The following is a 20,651-nucleotide window of genomic DNA, read 5'->3' as shown; positions in this document are numbered from 1 at the left end:
AATGTGGTTTTAAACCCCCCCCCCCCCCACACACACACACACACACACACAATTTTATTACCTAATCAGGTGGCCATGATTTAACGATCATTTTGCCACTAGTTTTAAGATGTCCGATGCTTTAAAGACGACAGTAAATGCGTCTCAGAACAGAGTCTGAACAGTGTTTTATCGGCGCGTGTGAGGGAAACCAGGTGATGATAGGCCGCTGCTGGTGGGGGTGGGGGGGTCAAACTCATCCTGATCATGTCCACTGTTAGGTAAGTAGGCGTTTAGCCGTAGTCTCAGGTGTTCGGAGCAGAGTGAAGTCTTAATGTGTTTGATTCAGTTGTGTTTAGGTGGGTTGGCTGTAGGTCCATAAAGAGTTTTAGAATTTACAATAAGGTACACAAAAGCTGATTAACTACTGGGGAACACCTCAGGAACGAATCAGGAGATAATGGGTAGTTAACCAGTACTTACTGGGGAACACACAGCCAAGCCTTATTAGGGGACTACTGGTTTGTTACCACAGAAACAGAGGAGAAATTCTCCATGTGGGTTCAATCTGAATAAACCCTGCACCAGTGAGGTCACAGCTCGTGTAGTAAAAAAAAAAAAACCTGTTTCCTACCGTTTACTGGTTTTATTGGATGTTCTCTTTTGTAAACCTATTGGTTAACTATTAGCTCCTGATTGTTCCCCTTTGGTTTCCATGGTAACTTGGTTCTTGATTAGTTCTTCCTTTGCAAGGTAACAAACCAGCAGTCCCCTAATAAGGCTTGGCTGTGTGTTCCCCAGTAAGTACTGGTTAACTACCCATTAGATCTTGATTCGTTCCTGAGACGTTTTGTGTATCTTGTTGTAAAGTGTTACAGAATTGTACAGGTGTGTGTGTGTGTGTGTTGCAACTTCAGTTGGTGAGGAAAGTTCAGCAGATGCTTGCAGGCAGAAGAAGCTGTTGGACGACCCCCCCACCCCCCAGCAGCAGGTAAAGAGCTTTAATCTCCACATAAAGCTCACTGTGCTGATTGTTATGGGTGTAGCAAAGCTCTGCAGAGCAAAGGTGGCGTCTTTAGGAAGGAAACGGAACAATATTTAATATATGCACTTCAAATCAGCTCAGAAAATATAATTTATGCCTTAAATCAATTCCTAATCAGGAAGACTGTTTCTTATCTTGACAAATCAGTTTATTCTTATTTCTGCTGTCGTCACGAGGATTTAACTTCAACGCTTGGTTGTATCTAAACAGAGTTTCACTTTAAATGAGCAATAAAACATTTTTTTCATGTGATGTTTGTACAAAAATGTTTTTGTGTTTTTGTCTTAAGTTATGTAAGCTAACAAGGTTATTTGTGCTTTCCTGAAGTGTTCGGTTTTTATTGTGTTATTTGTGTTATATTTTTATTTATTTTATTAAAAAAAAGGGTGTAATAGAAAAAAAAATGGTACGAGGAAATTTGAGTCATTCTGTGACAGTAAGGGATTTTATTTTGTAAATTTATGCATTTTGTAAATTTCTTTCTTTTTGTGCGTAAATTAGCTGCTTGTTTTTAGCACATTTTCATTTTCCCTCATAAAAAAATGTATTTTCCTAATTCCATCTCTCTGTTTGTATTGGCCAGAAATGAGGAAATGTTGGAAAAACCATTTTATTATTGTCTGAAGTGAAAGTATAAATTAATTCTTCAGATTTGAGTTAATCCCAGGCTGCTGTGACTTTGGTTTTAAACTTGCTTCGGGCAAACATTTCAGATTTTAAACAAGCTGCCAACACCCTGAGCTTGTTTTGGTGACGAACACATTTTCTTTAGTTGTTTTTGTTCGTGGTGCCGCTCCGCCCTCAATTCGTTTCTCGTTTAGTTTCCTGCAGTGACTTTTTGAGCTGAAACGTGTTTTCAAAGCTACGTTTCAGGAGCGCCGTGTTCTGCAGAAACGATTTCAGGGAGCGGGGGAGTTTTACAACATTTGCACCTTGTTTAATCTACAACAAAATAATTTGCAATTTCATAAATCTGTGGCTTTCAGAACGTGCACTGGTTGCATTAAGTGGCGTATTCTAAAATCTAAAATGGAATGGGTCAGGGTTGTTGGGTTGTTGACATTAGATCCAACATTTACACTACGATAAATCAAACTGATTGAATCCCCATTCACTGTTTTGTATCAAAAAAAAACTTTTCCCAGTTGTGTTTTTCTTTTTGTCCCCCCCCCCACATGGTTTAAAGATAAGTCTGTGATGTTTGTATTAAATCCTTGTCATTGCCTTTGACAGAAATAAAAGAACTATTTTGATTCGACCTGCTGGAGCTACGTCTTGTTTGAACTCAGGATTAACGGAGAGTTGTAGAAAAGGCTAACGAGGGGAGGATTTGTTGGTGGGAAGGTGGAGCGAGCTCATCATTCCTTGAGCCTCTCGAGGTTCCAGTTGTCACGTCATGGACTACACGCAGCAGACAGCAACCCACGTCGGTGGTGAGTTTATCCTGCGAACTAAACTAAAATATATTTTCTACAACCATTAAGATTAAGCTTTGATCAAATGGAATAACTCCTAAAAGACTAGCAAACCAATACCAGATGTGATGATCGATTTAAAGTCAATTAAATAAAAAAATAGCCCTTAATATTCTTTTTACTACACTGTTATTAATGTTTGACACTAGTATCAGTGCTGACCTTTGTCCCTGGGTGTGACGGGTGCAAACTGTGGCACCATAGATTACTTTTCAGTCCTGCTCAAGGTATTTGAACTATTCAGTTTTGTGCTACGCTTTGGAGAAAAGTACTGACGACAGACTGTAAACTTGAGTTTTACATGAAATAAATCTGGGACTCGGTGTGTTAAAATGATGATGAAGCTGCTTAGTGACAGTTATGCCGTTATAAAAGTTTTCTTGGTTCTACCGTAGCGTAAAAGTGAGAGTTTAAGCAGTTTTGTGTGTAAATGTAACGACGGCATGAAGTCGAGCATTTTGTTTTAGATCGGAGTGAAACTTGTTGGTGAAATTATCTGCTCAAATATCTTGAGTCGGACGTTTTTTCACCTGAACTGTCTGTTTGAAGCCAGTAAACGTTTAAATTGTTTATCACACATTAGTATGCAAACCCCTCAATTTCTAAAAGTAACTTTCCCAGTTTGTGGGGTAAAAATACTTTTCATTTACAAAACTGTGGAGTAGAAACGAACCCCAAACACATTGATGAAGTTTTTGTACAAAAATTCATAAACAAATGTTTGTTTTGTTACAACTGAAGAAGAGAAAAGACGAGTGTGTTTCCTCAGACTGATGAAGCCTTCTGGATGGAGGGCGAAACGTCTCGGCACAACAAAAGAAACCGTCCAGATGACCTGACTGGACATTGTTGGATTTTATACCTGGATTACTGAGCATGAAGTTTGGTGTAAAGGTTTTATTTCTAAAATAAATTACTGCAGTAAAATAACTATTTTGGGTTTTGGTCCAAAGCCCAGATAAAGACTGAAACTGTGACATTTAAAATAAGAATCAAAAGAAGTAACTTTTTTTTTTTTGTCAAAATTAAAGCAGCTTTAATCATTCTAAAGATATTTAAGCAGTGCACTGCTTTATCTAAAAGTTGCAGTAGGTCAGCGGTCAGTGCTGCAGTCCTGTAATCCCGAGGTTGAGGGTTCGAGCCCAGGTTGTGTCAGGAAGAGCACCTGACGAGAAACAAAAGGACAAAACTTTCCTGCGAGTTTGATCGCTGTGGAAACCCCTGAAGAAGGAAGCTGCTGAATAAAATTATGTGCACTGTTTTATATATTTTGCTTTGAAATTTTAGGACAAATTACCTTTTCAGGTATTTGGAGTTAAACTACAAACAAACTAAACTAAACTATAAAGGAAACCCTATTACCCAGGAGTGTTGCACATATAAACATGTGAAATTAAAATAAATGTAATAATAATAATCAGACTGACAGATATTGATATCATTCTGCACTCCACACCAGTAGAGGTGCTTTTCTGCAGGTAGTGTCTTTTTCAACTATTTTTTAGCTTATTTATTAGCAAACGCATTATATGCTATAATGGGAATTGTTTATTGTAATGTAGTATAAAAGAAAATAAAAATACAAAAAATTTAAGCCACTGGTATGATCATCATTTCCCATCTGGCAACACTGAGTCAGATACACAGGGAAGCTGATCAGTGCACTCACTCATGTCGACATGCACGTGCATTTCACAATTTGTACGTGTAGCAAGTTTCTATTTGTGCAGTTTGAAAATTGTACATTAGAAAAAAGTGTTTATGCAATTTCAAATCTTGTGGCACACACAAAAACCTTGTTGAACGTACTTGTGAAAACTTTTTGAGACTAATTTATCTCCATATATAATATTTATATAAACTTTGGTCAGTTCACACAGTTTTGTACATTTACTGTAATTATGTTGTGTGCAGTTCATGTTTATCATGAGGTCACAATAACGAGGTGCAGACTAAGTATTGTATCTATATGTTGTTAAATTGGGTGCACATTTAATGTACTTGTTACGTCATGGACACAGGATAAAATAAATCTCTATTGGCACTTCAAGAGCTCCGTACAAGCCTTCAAAGTGGTGAAATTTTATCATACATGACCTGTTTCTTCCAGGCTCTGACTACTTTGGACTGGGGCTGGTCAACTTTGAAATTCATGAGAACAATATTTCCCATGAGACCCAGGGGCTCAGTGGAAACCATCTGGTGGTACGACGGGGGAAACCATTCAAAGTGACTTTGCTGTTCAAAGGCCGGTCTTGGAATCCCAACAATGAGAGACTGGTCCTGGAAGTTTGCTTAGGTATGAAATACTGAGACAGTTCCACCTAAAAGCATGACTGGATGATGCATGAAAGTAAAAATATCTCTTATTCTATAAACCATGTTTTACAGATTTTGAGTTTTTTATTTAATAATTTTCTTCAAAATGGGACAAACTGTCCTTGTGACATAATGCTTAAAGATTCAATTTAAAAATGTTTTTGGCTCAGATGTCTGGTTTATTTTTATTTTTTTTGACACAACACTGGTTCGTTCCTTGAGTTCAAGAGTAGGTTTTACTTTTTTGGTGTGTACATGATTCATTAATCATCAAGATCAAGTGATAATGAATAAAAGTGAACAATATTTCTTTTAATATTACCAGATTTTTTTTGACTGAAAATGCATAAATAATCAGCAAAAGTCCCAAGAAATTTTGAAAATCCTTTAAAAAACTTGTATAAATATTGCTTCTTGGCTGCAAAATTAAATGTCACCCCATGTGTCCTGAGATCTTCTGCTTGGCTTTTCAAATTATTTGGTAAATTGTTAACAAGGCTGATACAAAATATTACTTTTGAAATAAACAAACTAAAAACAACAATACTTAACAGCCTCTCGCACAATGACTGCTGTCAATAACCCCCGACCCAAAAAGGAAAAAGCAGGTAAAGATAATGCATATGTGGATCTTTACCAAAGTAAAGGTAGTTTATATGACATACAAATGATTTGTGTTTACATTTACCAGTGTAAAAACATGTAAAAATGGATTCTAATGTTGGTTAACATAAAAAAAACAGTCACACAATTTAGCAAATATAAGCAGAATCAGAAAAAACACTCATTCAGCATAATAATGCTAATTTGATGACGTAACGCCACAGAGTCTACATTATTTTTTGCAGAGGGTTCGTCACAAAAGATTCCAGTTCTTTTTGAGGAACAGTCAGCCCCACAAGGATGGTCGGCTACAGTTCCTGCGGGAAAAATCAGTAGGCAGTCAGTCATCATCCATGTCTGCTCCCCTGTTCTGTCCCCGGTGGCTCTGTACCAACTCCTGGTCCACATAGAGACCATAGATCACAGAATGACTTACATGGTGGGGACATTTGTTCTGCTCTGCAACCCTTGGCTAAAAGGTGGGTCTACATATTAATAATAATTGATGTTCAAGCTTTTATTCTGATGAAGATGTGATTAAACATCCCTGCCATTGTGTTGCAGATGATCCAGTGTACATGCAACAGGATGCCCACATAAAAGAGTACATCAAGAATGATTATGGACTGATTTTTACTGGCACTCCTTCAAATGTTCAAGAACGACCCTGGTCATTTGGTCAGGTATGTGACACACAACAACACGCCATAAACAAATCAGAATCAGAATAAGCTTTATTATCATTGTACCGGGATACAGTGAAATTATGTTCGTACAGTCGTCCGTAAGATGGGCAGCGTGCACGTTGCTGCTGATATAATAGTGCGACCCCTTGTTCTTTATCAGAATACTTTTAGATAGAAAAAGGTAAGGTAAGAGGATGGATAGTGGTATTACAAAAAAGAGCTCTTCACATCTTTTCCTATCAGGACACGATTTGAGACATCCAAAAACTCTACCAGCAAGCACATTTATAGACACGACTACATGCATTTGACGTCAAGACGTTGAGATTTGTCCATGAGCACTGTCAGATAGGCCACAGTTCTGACGTTGTCGTTCAGCTGGCAGTTCTGATAAACCTGCACAGAAGTTCTTGGGGGTGTTTGCGAAACACAAAGCTTTGTCCCATAGTTACCCATGTCCCAAGAGAGATTTGATAGGCGGCTCGTATCCGAGGCCAAACGGGGAGCTAAGCCACAATTATTGATTTTCTTCAGGCAGACTGTTTTTTTCTTGTCAGCCTTGAGTCCTGCTGGTACTTTTCCGGTCCAAAATGGCCAGATTTATGGGTATTTTCACTCCACTGATCCATGCTATGAGCCTTCTTCAAGGACAATCCCAACATGCTGGCGAGTCCTAGAAGCTGCAGGTGCCCTGTGATTCTTACAAATCACATCCATCTTACGGTTTAGCTCGTAAATCAACTGATTTTGGGTACTCATAGCACGAACCAACCCTTCATACAGACTCGAAAGGTTTGCCATGGCCGAAACTGCTGCCGAAGTCTTCTTCAAAAGTTGATAAAACAGAGCCCTGCCGATGCCAAAGAGCAGAAACCCTACTATCATAAATCCAAATATATAAATATCTTCAGTGTCCTCCTGAGACAGAACTGAGAGACACATCAGCTGCCAAACCCTCCATGGATCTCTGAAGTACCCCGCAGCGTGAGTCTCAGCCGGAAAAGAGGGTTCTCCAGGACCCTGTTGTTTTATTTAACATATTTTGTCGATTGCGTTGAAAGTCTAGCTCACCAGATCCATAATAGTATATTTAGTTCGGGAGATGTGTGCCAGGAGCTCCAAACACACAGAGCAGAAGCAGAAGGAGAACGGGGGGGAGAGAGCAGAAGTGTTCGTCTTGAGCGAGAGCCAGAGGAGAAAGATGCATAAAGAGTACAGGACAGCTCTATCTGTGTCTTTCTGGATGGGTGCAGTATGAACCTGGAGTCCTGGACGCATGTCTGAAGCTCCTGCAGCTCAGCAACGAGCATTTACACAACAGCAGCAGAGACTACGCTTTAAGAGCTGACCCCGTCTACATCTCCAGGGTGATCTGTGCCATGGTAAGCTTTGTAGCTGATAAGAAATACGATGCATCTTTCTGCTCTTTCCTAATATTCATTTCAAAAGCATAAATGAAACTTGTCCTCTGCAGGTTTGCTGTGGAGAGACTTAAGTTAAATATTGTTTCTTCTCCTCTTAAAGGTCAACAGCAATGATGATCTTGGTGTTTTGCTCGGAAGGTGGAAGGACAATTACACAGATGGCGTGAAACCGACAGACTGGAGCGGCAGCGCTGATATCCTTCACCAGTGGCTCTCATCCAACGGCAAACCTGTACGCTACGGACAGTGCTGGGTGTTCGCATCGGTCCTCTGCACAGGTATTTTGAATAAGAAGTTTGTAAAAGCCTATTTCTTAAAGTATCATCACTAGGTTACCATCAGGAAGCTCATGGTCACCTCACAGTCAAAGCTTTATTTTTAGAGTAAAAGTATCGCCATGAACTCATTTAGTGTTACTGAGCATCTAAGTCACTCTGCTATTTGAGATCTGACCCTTTTTGTTGTCCACAGCCATGAAAGGCAGGCGATCATGTATATGTATGTGTGTTTGTGAATGCACATGTTGATTCATCTGTCTAGAAAAGAAAAAAAAAATTCTGGACGGAGTTTAATGAAACTCAGAAAGAAATCACTGGATCTACATCTAACTTTTGAAGCTTGATTCAAGATGGCCGCCACCACTATTGGAGTTTATAGGAAAAAAATGGATATAACTCAGTCAGTCTGAAATATTTTGAGCTAAAATTGGCCGATAGTAGCTGAAAGTCAGCCCTAACACATCTTTATTTAAAACTCTGCTATCAGCTGTTGGAGTCAACTCTTTCTGTCTGTTAGCAAAATATTTCATGAACCAGATCGCATTAGCAGAAGCCACTTTGTCCTGAGGAGGGCTGCATGAGACCAACCCTGCTGACCCAGACAAACAGCAGCTAAAACCTGCAGTCACCAGTGATTTACAGTCAACACTCCTAACACACATGCATCTTTAGTCTGAATGGAAACTGAAGCAAATGGAGAGAATCTGAGCCGCCAAAGAAAAAACGTGCAACACAAATAAAACACAAAATTGTCCAGTAGCATCAAACCAACAAACTTGTTGCAGTGACATAGTAATGAAGCTAATATTTTACCACAGAACTGTTTAAATTACAAGAAAAAGGAGCCTCATATGTTGTATTTCAACTGAAATTTCTCATCCTTTTCCCCAGTTATGAGAGTTCTGGGCATCCCCTCCAGAGTGGTGACAGTTTTTACCGCAGCACATGACGCCGATGGCAACACCACCATCGAGGAGTTTTACACAACCAGTGGAGAAAAGCTCAGCCTGTCTGATGACAGCATTTGGTAGGTGATGCTCTTTAATTCAGTTCAATTCAATTCTGTTCATTTATACAACACCAAGTCACAACAGAAGTCATCTCAGGGCACTGAACAGAAACATTCATAGGCCTATACATAAAACGTACGTTAATAATATTCATTATCTAAAGAGCAGACTGCTTTGAGTTTAACTTGATCGCTGACTGTCATCTTGAGCAAGCACAAAGGCAACAGTAGAAAGGAAAAACTCCCTCATGAGGAAGAACCCTTTAGCAGAACTAGGTTCAGGACAAGCGGCCATCTGCTTCGACCGGCTGGGTTTGAGAGGAACAGATACACAATGGCAGGTCAAAAATCACGTTAAGACAGAAATAGTATCAAATGAAAACTATTCAGTTTTAAACAACAAAGTCCAAGCTCAATATATTCAATTTTAGCTATTCATGTAAGGAAATTAGGTCAATTTGTCATCCAGTAGCCTAAGCCTATAGCATCATAACAAGCCAACCATAGCTATAGGATTTATCAAAATGGAAGGTTAGAAGTAAGATTTTGAATTAAATTCAGAATTTGACAGGAAGCCAATGGAAATAAGTTAAAACTGGAGAAATATGGTCTTACAAATGAATTGATTAGAAGATTCATATTTTTGTGGCTCAGAAATACGCCTCGGTTCTTGCATGAGTACTTGTGTGCACAAACAGGAACTTCCATGTGTGGGTGGAGTGCTGGATGAGGAGGTTAGACCTCGGTGCAGAGTTTGATGGTTGGCAGGTTGTGGATCCAACACCACAAGAGAAGAGCGGAGGTGGGTTTCTGCTGCACACGGGCATCAAGTTGGTGCTCCTCAGACATTGATATTTGAACACTACTTTGAAAACATGATGAGAAGTGAAGGTTCAAAATGAGTTTCCTTCTTAAATACAAGTCAGAGATAATTAAAAAAAATTTCTAGATCACTAAATATCACTTATGTAATAACCACAAATTCATCATTCTCTTAGGGATGTTCCGCTGTGGCCCTTGCCCAGTAGCTGCCATCAAACATTGCATCAATGTGCCATTCGACACCCGATTTCTCTACGCTGCTGTTGATGGTGACGTTCATCGTTTGATCATACATAACGGGTCGGTGGTGGGAAGGACGGTGGACACTGAGTGCGTGGGAGAGCTGATCTACACCAAAAGCATCGGATCGGACACTCCGCAGAATCTGACCAATACTTATAAGGGCATAAAAAGTACGAGATACTAGTTCAGTAAGAAGAATTTGAATCCACTTCTTGTGTTCCCACCGTGCAAGAATTATTTTCTTGTTTGCTTATGCCAAGGGCCACAAGATGCAAGTACACACCAGTGTGAACTCCTGAGTTACAACTCAAGAGCCGCACGTTCTGGTAATTATTGTTTATGTTACATCACAAAAATGAATAAACATATAGTTAAGAACAGCTGATGTGTTTGTTTTACAATTTTAATCTTTATCTCTTTTTTCCTCTCCAGGCACATTATCTTACTCCTGCATGTCCTCTCATACAGGAAGTAGTTTATTTGGTAAGATTTCAAAAATACATTTTAAACTTGTTTGGTTCCACACAGTGGTTCCATCTGAAGTCCTTCTGCAAGAATAGCATCCATCTATTATCTTTACCTGCTTCTTCCTTTCTGGATCACTGCTGCCCATATCCAGCAATCACTGTGCGAGAGGCGGGGGACATCCTGGACAGGTCTCCAGTCCATCACAGGGACACATAGAGACAAACAACCATTCACTCTCTCACTCACACCTAGAGACAATTTAGAGTTACCAATCAGTCTAACTGAAAGAAACTGAAGTACCCGGAGTAAACCCACAGGGATGAGGCAGAGTGCACGGCTTGGCCATTGGACTCCTGAGCATGGGTGGGGCAACTTGGGGTCTGATGATCTTCATCATTAAAAATAATTAAAGAGCATTTATTTTTGTTATTTACACAAATAGAATACAGCTGCTGCATGTGGGTCAACACAAACGCTTTGTCCAAGACAACCTAATTTAGTCTCAACCAGATCTCGCGTCCGGTGGACAACCATTGACATAGACATGGATTAAAGATCTCCGTCGCCGCGGCAGATTTCCATCATTTTTAACATCTGTAAAAATGAAAGGGGAAGAAGTAGTGTGTTATGTTGCAGTTTTTTAAAAGCCATCCAATCTAACGATGATACAGGAAATAAAGTGACGCAGCTTTTGACAAATAAAGACAAAGGTTTGATGTTTGTCAAACATTAAAGTGGAAAGGCAGCAAGGCTCGCAGCATTGGAGCGGGGTTCAAACTGTTTTACCATGGTGTGGATAGAAAGAGAAATGGAGTAGGTGTGGTCCTGAAGGAGGAGTTGGCAAAGAATGTAGTAGAGGTGAAAAGAGTGTCAGATAGTGTGATGTGTCTAAAGATAGAAGATCTGATGCTTAACATTATCAGTGGTTATGATCCACAGGTTGGATGTGATGTGGAGGAGAAAGATACATTCTGGAAGGATCTGGATGAAGTGATAGAGAGTATTCCCAGGGAGGAGAGAGTGGTGATCGGAGCAGACCTGAATAGACATGTTGGTGAAGGAAACAGATGGGATGAGGATGTGATGGGTAGGTTTGGTGTCAAGGAAAGAAACCAGGAAGGACAGATGATGTGGATTTTGCCAAGAGAATGGAAATGGCTGTAGTCAACAGTTATTTCCAAAAAAGGGAGGAACATGGAGTCACCTATAAGAGTGGAGGAAGGAGTACGCAGGTCGACTACTCTCTGTGTAGAAGAGGAAACCTGAGAGAGATTGGGGACTGTAAGGTTGTGGCAGGGGAGAGCGTGGTCAGACAGCATCAGATGGTTGTGTGTAGAATGACTGCTGTTGTGAAGAAGAGAAAAAGAGTAAAATCAGAGAAGAAGAACAAATGGTGGAAGATTGTGAAGAAATAATGTTGTGAGAAATTCAGAGAGGAGCTGTTAAAGGCTGTGAGTGATAAGAAAGAGCTTCCAGATGACTGTTATTAGATAGACAGGTAGGAAGGTACTTGGTGCGTCATCTGGACAAAGAATGGACGATAAGGAAACCTGGTGGTGGAATAGTGAAGTGCAGGAAGCTTCTTGTTTGCTCTGGTGATGGACTGACTAACAGATGAGGTCAGGCAGGAATCCTCGTGGACTATGATGTTTGCAGATGACATCGTGATCTGTGGTGAGAACAGGGAACAGGTGGAAGAGAACTTGAAGAGGTTGAAGTATGTACTTGAAAGAAGAGGAATGAAAGTAAACCGTAGTAAGACAGAGTCCATGTGTGTGAATGAGAGGGAGGCCGGTGGAACAGTGAGGCTACAAGGAGCAGAGGTCACAAAGGTGCAGGACTTCAAGGATTTGGCGTTCACTGTCCAGGAAAATGGGGAGTGTGGTAAAGAGGTCCAGGCAGGATGGAGTGGATGGAAAAAAGTTTCAGGAGTGATTTGTGACAAGAGTGTGTCGGCAAAGGTCAAAGGAAAAGTTTACAAGACATTGGTGAGACCAGCTAAGTTGTATGGTCTGGAGACAGAGACATGGACAAAAAGACAGGAGACAGAACTGGAAGTGGCAGAAATGAAGATGTTGAGGTTCTACTTAGGAGTGACAAGCATGGATAAGATTAGGAAGGAGATCATCAGAGGTACAGCACAGGTTGAACAACTGGGAGATAAAGTTAGAGAGGCCAGACTGAGATGGTTTGGACATGTCCAGAGGAGGGACAGTGGGTATACTGGTAGAAGGATGTTAGAAATGAGAAACAGGAGATATATGATGCAGTTAGAGACGACGTGGAGGTAGTTGGAGCGAGGACAGAGGAAATGGAGGAGGATGACTCGCTGTGGAGATCCCTGAAGAGGGAAAAGGCCGAAATCAGAAGTACAAATAAATGTAGCCTTGTAAACATTCAAAAATCAATCAATCAATTAATCAATCAATAAATCAATTAATCAATCAATTCAACTTTATTGTCCTTAACATTCAATGAAATGGAGATTTGTCTTTGACATCTGGCTTATAAAAACAACACAAGATAAAAATGTGATTAAAAAACTTAAAAAACTTTAAAAACAAGCTTTGCTAAATCAATTAATTACAATCACTACTTCAGAGCCAAATATAGTTGTTTTCCCCTTTTAATAGTACAGTAGTATTTTATGAGAAAAATTGTGACCAAGTTCTTATAGACTGTTTATTTTACTAATTTTAGTGTTTAAACTTATACTTTTTGTTGTCCAAGTTAAACCAAACGAGCCAAGAAAATGAAAATATGCTTCATGGACTCAAACCAGCAACTCTGAAATGGAGCTGAATGTATTTCTCTCCTTTTCTACAGCGAGCCCACAGATGTATTCTGCCTCCATAACTCCAGCAGATGATGCTGTTGGTAAGAGTCTAGCTTTTATTGTTACTCTAATTTTCAAATCTTTGTCAAATCATTATTTGTAGGAATGCTGATTCAGCATTTGCACACCTTTTTTCCTTTTTTTATTTTTCTGCACTTTTTAGCAATATAACTACTTCAGCATACTTTATGCTTTTTTACCCATTCGTATATCAAAACATTCAGCTCATTTAGCTGATTGCTGCTATGTTTTTTTTTTTTTTTTACTTTAATATTTTCAAATATTTGTCTTTATTTACAAACATTTTTGTTAGAGAATTATGTTGACATTGTTTCAATTCTTTCAAAAACATTGTTTTTCCTACTGTTTTTTGTTTTAGCTATTATTTCAACTATACTTTTAGCTTCTACCTATAGCCTTTAAATACTTTTAGATTTTTAGCTAGCCTTTTTGCTACTTTGCTACCTTTTTGATAGCTTTTAAGTAGCTGTTTTAGATTTTTAAGCTTCTAGCTAGGCTTATAATGCATTTAGTTATCTTTAAGCCACTTTTTTTAGCTAGTATTTTGCTACTTTTGGCTTTTACCTATGCTCTTTTTAGCTAGTGCTCTGCTTTTCAGTATTTTTTTTTTGTGAATGTTCTGTTTTTTTAACAACCTTGTGCAAATGTCTGCAGTTGTTCATCACTCATTTTTCATGCTGTGCAGTTTTTCAGAAACTCTTCTCGTTTATATTGATTTTTACAGGTCGTTTCTTCTGAAAGTTTCATAGTGAATACTTCAATACAAAATAAAAATGATCCGTTATTAAACAGTTTTCTATCAGTCAAAAACACTCATGTTGAAATTCTGTCAGAGTGATAGTGCACTCTTTTCTACGTGCATTTAGAAAACTTGTGTGATAAGAAGCAAAATATCTTCAAAAACAAGAAAATTAAAATCCAGTTGCTTTAAAAATAAAATCAGTTGTTTAAGCTTTGCAACGCCCTGGATAAATAAGAATTCCCACTAACTAGTGAAAGTTAAATTATTAAATGCAAACAATAAATAAAAAAAGTCAAATGAGTGTGTTTGAAATCCTATTTTCGATGTTGCTTCCATTTACCTAAAAAAATTAAGTGTAAAAAACATGATTTACATGAACATGTTCATGGACATTTTTGCTATTTTTGGCTGTAACTGGAACTTTCATTACACAATTTCATTTCACCTCATGTACCACATGTGATGCGAATGACAATAAAGAACCTTGAGCCTTGATTGTAGGTCTAAAAGTTGATATTACAAAATATTACCACTGAACAAGTTTTTTTTTTTTTAGATATCTAAATTAAATGTTGACATTTTCTTGTTTTTGCAAAAGCCCACATACTATAACTGCAGCATTGCACAGCATATTTATACCATTACCACCTCCAATACAAACATTTTTATCACTCGGGAAAATAGTTTACCAATTTTAAACTAAAGTTTACCGTTTTGTGCGAACTGGTTTAGTTGTCTAAGATCGACCTATGGACAGCTAAATAGAGATGGAGCAGGACTCAAGATTAAAGAAATTATTATAATTTTCTTGAAGTGTTTTTTTATTTAATGGGACCAGTTCCAAAGAGTATTTTTTAAGTTTTAAAACAAATCCAAAACTGGTTATTTTCCAGGACAACTTTTTTACCTCGTGCTGCAGACCTTGTGTTTGACCATACAGACTCACAATATGATCTTCATCAATGCTGAAGCATCAAAAATACAAATATACATCTCTTTCAGAAATGTAAATTCATACATTTTCACTCTTGGTTTGGGGGATTTAGCAGGGTTTATTAAAATAATAATGGTTTCTACTTCACTTCAACAGCATTACTTTGATCAGACAAGCACCGGTGCCTTCAGGGTCCAGAACTTCAAATGATCTTGGTTGTAAATTTTCCACTTGAAACAGTGCGCCCATCTTTTCCAGGAGAAACATCATGTGGTTTGCAGGTGTCCATAACCATCCCAGGCTCACCTTTACTGGGTGCGAACATCGACGTGTGTGTGAAAGTCACAAACCACTCAAGCAGACCGAGAGACCTGATGGAACACGTTAACGCTCAGCAGAAAGAGTACAACAGAGACCCACAGCAGAGCTTCTGGAGAGCACAAAGAGAGGTGCACATACAGACACACCAAGGTGAGCCAAAACACCAATGTTCATGTAAGTATCAGAAACAACAGAAACCAGAGACAGAAAATGTTCCAGAATGCTGTGGAAGAGGATGATCTTGTGGCGCAAGTTAGATTTGAGATGACAAAAGGTCAAAAGGATTTGTTTTAGCTGTCTACATGAAAACACTATAGGAATTATAAGATTTGTTTTTACTTTGGAATCCATCCATCCATCCATCTGTCCATCCATTATCTTTACACGCTTCTTCCTTTTCGGGTCGTGGGGGTCGCTGGTGCCCATTTCTAGCAGTCACTATTAGGTCTGTTGCGATAAACAATAAATCAATCATTCGCGTGATAAATGAAAATTATCAACCTCATTTTCATTTATCGGCTTTGTCGTTTCTTCGTCTCTCTCGTTCTACTGAAAACACTGGATGACAAAAAGCTCAACTTCAATGTTCTTTACTGACCCCTCCCTTTCTCGTTTCTCTTTAAAATCCATTTTAACGATCCAAAATTGCGTTTTTGGATCGTTAACAGCAGATAAGCTGAGAAGCTAAGCTACGAGCTAAGCTAACAGGCCGACCACGGGAAAAACCTCCGTCTTGTCGAAGCTCCAAAATTCACGGTTGAAACTCGTGCCTTCGTTTAAAAAGTTGTTTTTCTCAGCAAAAAAAAAGCTGAGAACTTGTTTACTGATTTTTTTTTTTTTAATTAAAAGCTTTATGAAAAATGCTATGCTAAAGAGCTCAAACCACACCGAGTGTCCACCATTTTGAGAACCAAAAACAAAGGAAGGAGAGACAGCCCATGTCACGTCAAGGAGCCTCCCTCCCATTTTTCCTAAAGAGACACGCTGCTCACTCCCTCACTATCCAGCCATCGGTTCAAACTGTCTTATACTGCCATCAGGTGGTCGATAAAGGTACTACACTCAAAACAAATTAACAAACATTTCTTCTTAAATTTGACAATAATTACTAATTATTTTCAAATTTCAAACAATATTATCGTTTATCGCAATAATTTCCGAGACAATTAATTGCCCAGCAAAATTTGTTATCGTGACAGGCCTAGTCACTGTGCGAAAGGCGGAGACACCCAGGACAGGTTTCCAGTCCATCACAGGGACACATCGAGACAAACAACCATTCTCTCTCTCACCCACGCATGCACGGAGAGAACATGCAAACTTCACCCAGAAGGGTCCCTGGCAGGGATTTGAACCAGCGACTTTCTCTCTGAGAGGCAACAGCTCTACCAACTGAGCCCACTATGGAACCCGTTTTCCAAAAATATAATTTTAGGAAACCACAAAGTATTTCCATGTGGACGCAGGACTGAAATTATATATTTTTAAATATGCCTTTCCATAGAATGGTGGCGCAGAGGTTAAAGAAGGTGGGCCTGCAATCGGAAGGTCGCCGGCTCAACTTCCTGCACCAACAATATCAAAATGTGTGTGGGATAGGTGCAATACCCACACCTGCCTCCACACTCATTTTCCCCACTCTGTGCCCTTGAGCAAGGCCCTTAAACCCCACCATCTGCTCCCCCAACCACCCTAAATGGCAGTTCTCTGCTCCATGCAGAGGGCACAGTTGTCAAGTATTTGTACGATTTATTTCACTGTAGCGACCCCTGAAGAAAGGAGCAGCCAAAAGAAAAAGAATAAAAAAAAACTTTCCATAGAATGTTCTTTTTGTGTAGATGTGTCTCCAGTCTGTTTCTGGTAAAAATGCAACATGAGAAAAGTTTTTCCAACACGTAAACACTGTTCTGTTCTTTTCAGCGTTAACGCTCCGGCACACCATTCCTTATTCTGAGTACGAGTCCACCCTGAAACCTGATAGTGTGGTGAATGTGGCAGTGGTGATGCAGGACCTGATGACCAGAGAAAGAGTCCTGGGTGCACACGAGTTCAGCGTGAGCACAGCGCAGATAACGATACAGGTAAAGCAGCGTCGAACATCTTCTACTTTTCAGATCACCAAGTATCATGAATTAATTATCTTCTCATTCTTTTGTTCTGTGTTGTTCCCACTTTGATCTACTCAGTGGTTGTCAGCTGAATATGACAAGCTCAAGTTATTAGAGTGTAATGAAAGCAAAGACATGAATCCCATCAAAGAAGCATCCTGGATAGTTTTCCCCTCTCTGAGTATTTCGCAGCACAGTTCGGTGACCTAAATCAAACTTTTCATACCAAGTTTCATCAAACTCCAAGTCAACTGTCAAAACTTTGCTTTTGGTGCTGAAAATAGGGTCAGAAAAGGTTTGCTTTTGAGCAGAAAATACATTTTTTACCTTTTTAAAGAGTATAATAAACAGGAAAAGAAGAACATCAACTAGTGAACACATTAGTCGTGCATAAAATATTCAAGCCATCGGCACAAATGCATTTTCTGTGAATTAAAGAAGTGTTGTTGTTTGTTTCTGCACAGTCAGGGTTCAGGCCCACATGGCGTTGGTTTTCTTTGACCAGTCATTAGTTTGTGGGAGGTTGTGTATGTTTAGCTTGGTTTAAAAAGGTTTTCTAGTATTGTACCAAAGTTACTTTCAGTTCTGTGGTATTGTCTGCAACAAAAAGCCAAGTCAGACCCTATCAAGCCGTAGATCAAAAAACACTTCCATTGGTAGCAGCTCCTTAACATTTGGCATCACATTAAAGGCGACATCATTATATATTGGAGCAGTTTGATTGATCCTTCTTAAAGTGATCACTAGTCTTGCTGGAATTGGTTAACTTGTCCCCATTCTATTCCTAAAATGCAATTTACAAGTCTCTGCAGACAGACATGCAGTAACTGTTTGGAGCATCTGCGACCAAATAAATATGCTGTATATTTTTTACCATCTTCTTTGTATTCATGTACTTTGCAGATTGAAGGAGGTGACCGAATTCAAATGAAGAAAGAAAAATCAGCTCGAGTGACTTTCACCAACCCCTTTGAAAGAGCTCTGTCTGAAGCTGTGCTGAGCGTGGAGGGATCCGGTTTGATCAAGGGCAAACAGGAGGCCAAGTAAGTGTATTTAAAGTTGCAATTAAAGATCTCATATGGTTAAAATAAAATGTACACACAAACATTTAGCTTGTAAACAAATGGCAGGGATGCCATGTAGAAATAAAACAAGGTGACTTGTTTTAAAACCATCTTCTTTTGCACGTAGAATAGAAACAGAAAGTGACATTAGTCAAAAATGCATCTAGACCTTGAAGAGGTTTCTGTTCTCAGTCCACCCATAAGTGAAAAACCACCAAGTAGGAAAGTAGGACAATTAATAAGTAGTAGTTTATTTTAGTGTATATACTGTGTGTGTGCGTATATATTTACACACACACACACACATATATATATATATATATATATATATATAGATATATGTATATTTATATATATATATATGTATATGTATATGTGTATATGTATATATATGTATATGTATATGTGTATATGTATATATATGTATATATATGTATATGTATATGTATATATGTGTATGTGTATGTATATGTATATATATATATATGTATGTATATGTATGTATATGTGTATATATGTATGTATATGTGTATATATGTATGTATATGTGTATATATGTATGTATATGTATATATGTGTATGTATATGTATATATATATATATATATGTATATGTATGCATATGTGTATATATATGTATATGTATGCATATGTGTATATATATGTATATGTATGCATATGTGTATATATGTATATGTATGTATATGTGTATATATGTATGTGTATGTATATGTGTATATATGTATGTGTATGTATATGTGTATATATGTATGTGTATGTATATGTGTATATATATGTATATATGTGTATATATATGTATATGCATGGTGTTTCAAACCCTTCCTACACTTGCAATATTCTAAACAATGTATCTAAACTAAACGCTCTAAAAGAGCACAGCATGTCATGATCTCTGCCACCTGCCAGCACTCTCGGTCACGCCCACTTCAAAGCAGAGAAATGATATGCTGCAGGAGGGAGCTTCTCTCTGCACATGTGGGCTACACACAGGTGCAGCAGGTGCTATATAATTTAAAAATATTTATTTTAAATAAAGGAATCCATGCCAATCTTGCGGCTCATCCATCAATCAGCCAATTGTGTGTCATATCCTCTGTTACTTTGAAAATCTGCGATAGAGCGAGTCTGCGAGCCGTGGAGTAGCGAGGGACTACTGTACAGTATTTATTAACTCCTTAATGACAAATATAGATTATGAGGAATTTGTACTCCGTGCAGCGTCAAGCCCCTGTTCAGTTTCCGTTCGTAAAGCTGGACTGTTTCAGGCGCTGCACATGCACCGAGTGTATCTTTGTTGGAGCTGGAAGATTAAGCCTCTCTTCTCTGTCCCTCAGGCTGCTTCTCCTGAAGCCAGGCGAGAATATCAAGAAGACCGTGTCCATCATGGCCACTTCACCTGGCACCAAAGTGCTCAAGGCCACTTTGTCCCACAGCAGCAGCTCCATTATGGTGTCCAGGAGCTTCCACAAAGTTTCTGTATCGTCTGCATGACAACAAAGAACTCATCGTCGCAGAAAGATCAACTAGAAACGTTTTTGTTCTCAGAAATTTTCTCTTGGAGTCGTCATATTCAGCAAACTAAACTGAAGCAAACATAAAAATCGTCTTAAGCCTTTATTTTTTTGGTGTAAACAGAATGTTTTATACATTTGTATATAGAAAATACTTGTGGATTTGTGACGCTTCTGTTTGAAAAATAATACAAGACACTTTTAGCCCACGCGATGTCCACACACTGTAAATGTTAAGAGAACACACCACCCAAATGTCCTGTTTTTCTTATTTGATGTTAAAAAAAGCCCCAAACCGAAGTGTTTTTGTCATTCCTGACGAGACTTCATGTAAGCGCCTGACGTGAAGGTGAAGAAAAGAACAGCAAAGAGGAAGTAGAGTCTTAAAATAGTGCTCTCAGTGGAGCCTAATCATGTAAATAAGACTAACTGGGACAGAGAACAGGAGCTAATTGGAGGTGAGGAACAGATTTAAGAAGAGGAAGCAAATAAGTGTGTATAACGTGGGAAAACTTAATGCACGCTTTATTTTTCAGCGCTGGTAACACGACAGAAATATGATAAATGGGATGCAATTATATTTTACAATACGAGTCAAATTCACAGATACTGCAATGAAACAACTGCGAGGTCTTTGCAAAGGTCAGCGCTGCATGTGGGGTAGGAAGGTTGAACCTTCTTCTTCTACAGCTGCTCACACATGTTACAAATATTGTAAAAGTATGTGGCATTTAAAGTGGTGT

General features: G+C 38.7%; 1 protein-coding gene across 1 annotated transcript; it reads left to right on the top strand.

Moving 5' to 3' along the window:
• Positions 1 to 2,418: 2,418 nt before the first annotated feature.
• Positions 2,419 to 19,912, top strand: LOC119417167 (protein-glutamine gamma-glutamyltransferase 5). Its single transcript, XM_037684379.1, has 16 exons — positions 2,419 to 2,457; positions 4,610 to 4,798; positions 5,667 to 5,900; positions 5,986 to 6,104; positions 7,361 to 7,489; positions 7,632 to 7,809; positions 8,701 to 8,836; positions 9,517 to 9,620; positions 9,817 to 10,053; positions 10,144 to 10,209; positions 10,316 to 10,366; positions 13,178 to 13,228; positions 15,143 to 15,355; positions 17,126 to 17,286; positions 18,217 to 18,356; positions 19,732 to 19,912. The coding sequence occupies exons 1-16, from the start codon at positions 2,421 to 2,423 to the stop codon at positions 19,886 to 19,888; spliced, it is 2,202 nt and encodes a 733-aa protein (XP_037540307.1). The 5' UTR covers positions 2,419 to 2,420; the 3' UTR covers positions 19,889 to 19,912.
• Positions 19,913 to 20,651: the final 739 nt, after the last annotated feature.

The sequence above is a fragment of the Nematolebias whitei genome, chromosome 11, assembly GCF_014905685.2.
Source record: "Nematolebias whitei isolate Nwh7 chromosome 11, NemWhi1, whole genome shotgun sequence".
In the NCBI taxonomy this organism is placed as follows: Eukaryota; Metazoa; Chordata; class Actinopteri; order Cyprinodontiformes; family Rivulidae; genus Nematolebias; species Nematolebias whitei.
Note: the sequence above shows the minus strand (reverse complement) of the source record. Positions and strands in the feature narration are given on the sequence as shown.